This window comes from Eurypyga helias, unplaced genomic scaffold (assembly GCF_000690775.1).
Source record: "Eurypyga helias isolate BGI_N326 unplaced genomic scaffold, ASM69077v1 scaffold4263, whole genome shotgun sequence".
Classification (NCBI taxonomy): Eukaryota; Metazoa; Chordata; class Aves; order Eurypygiformes; family Eurypygidae; genus Eurypyga; species Eurypyga helias.
Genome location: NW_010242965.1, coordinates 7,259 through 8,460, shown reverse-complemented (window position 1 = coordinate 8,460; position 1,202 = coordinate 7,259). Strand labels below are relative to the sequence as shown.

General features: G+C 56.1%; 1 protein-coding gene across 1 annotated transcript in view; it reads right to left on the bottom strand.

Moving 5' to 3' along the window:
• Positions 1–770: 770 nt before the first annotated feature.
• RALBP1 (ralA binding protein 1) overlaps positions 771–1,202 on the bottom strand; it is a 6,584-nt gene continuing 6,152 nt past the window's right edge. Inside the window, exon 9 of the mRNA XM_010149225.1 lies at positions 771–1,126. Coding sequence (XP_010147527.1) covers positions 863–1,126 — 264 coding nt within the window. The 3' untranslated portion in view covers positions 771–862. The remainder of the gene's footprint in view (positions 1,127–1,202) is intronic.

Genomic DNA, 1,202 nt, shown 5'->3' with positions numbered 1-1,202 from the left:
TGGGGGCCAGCCCCCCGCCGCGGCTCCTCAGGCTCGCTGGACAGCAGGCTCCGGCAGCGGGGAAGGCTGTATTGCTCGGTCGGGCGGATCTAGCGTAGTGACATAACCCATCCCCCGTCACCGCTTTTCCCTGGGGGCCGAAACCCTTCGAGCGGGTGAGGGGGATGCTCCCGGCCGTGCGGCAGCAGTGCGCACAGCCTGTTGTACGCAGGTGCAGGGACGGTGGGTTGGGAAAGGGTGAGAGCGGGTTACTGACATGGCTCCGGGACACTGCCAGCTCCCGCTGGGAGTTTCCATCGCCCAGGGACAGAGGTAGCACCCCTGGCAGTACAGCTGAAGGGCGTGTCAGGTACCCCCCATCTCCCAGGGCGAGGTTACAGCTCCCTTGCATCCGGTTGGCATCAGAAAGGTGTCGAAGGCACGAGCAAGAGGTGACCGACGGGGTTAACAAGCAGAGAGGGCGGTGAGTGAGGACGAAGAGATTCACAAGGCAAAGTAAGTACGGAGTGTGGGTGGGGTTTTTGTTTATTGACTGAAAACGGGATCTTCCACTTTCGCTCCAGTGAACGTAAATAATGATGATTTTGGTTCAAAAATAAAACTGTTACTGAATTATTTTAAATTACCTGAAGGAAACCGGTCTGGAAATCATCTGATACTAACTGGAAACATCTTCGGGCCTCTCCAAACTCACCGGAGGCTGATGAGCAGAAGCCACAAGTACCAGAGACAGAAGTCTCCAGGGCTTAAACTAAGTGTTTCTTTACAGAATGTACACAGCCAGCAATGATTTGTGCAGTGTGACCCAAATTACAGTAATTTGCACAGTTCGGTCGACTTTATGCATATCCAAGGAGCCTGATCAAATGGGAGTTTCTTTCCGGTCTTTACTCGGCGATGGCTTGACTTGCTGCTCCTTGCTGGCTTTTGGCTGCTCTTTGGCTGCTTTCGTCTCTGGGACAGTGTCTCTCTGCTGCTGCGGCACGCCCCCGCGCTTCTCCTGCCCCTCCTCTTCCTGCACCTGCTGCTCCGATTTGGCTCGCTGCAGCAGCCGGAGCTGCACCCGCAGTTCGATGATGGCCTCTCGCTCCTCGTGAATCGCCTGGTTCAGGTGATTGTTCTTGATCTTGGAAGTGAGGAAAAGAAGCGTCAGGGCTCCTGCTGACAAAGGGCGGCCGTAGCGATGGGGGGCGTCAGGCACC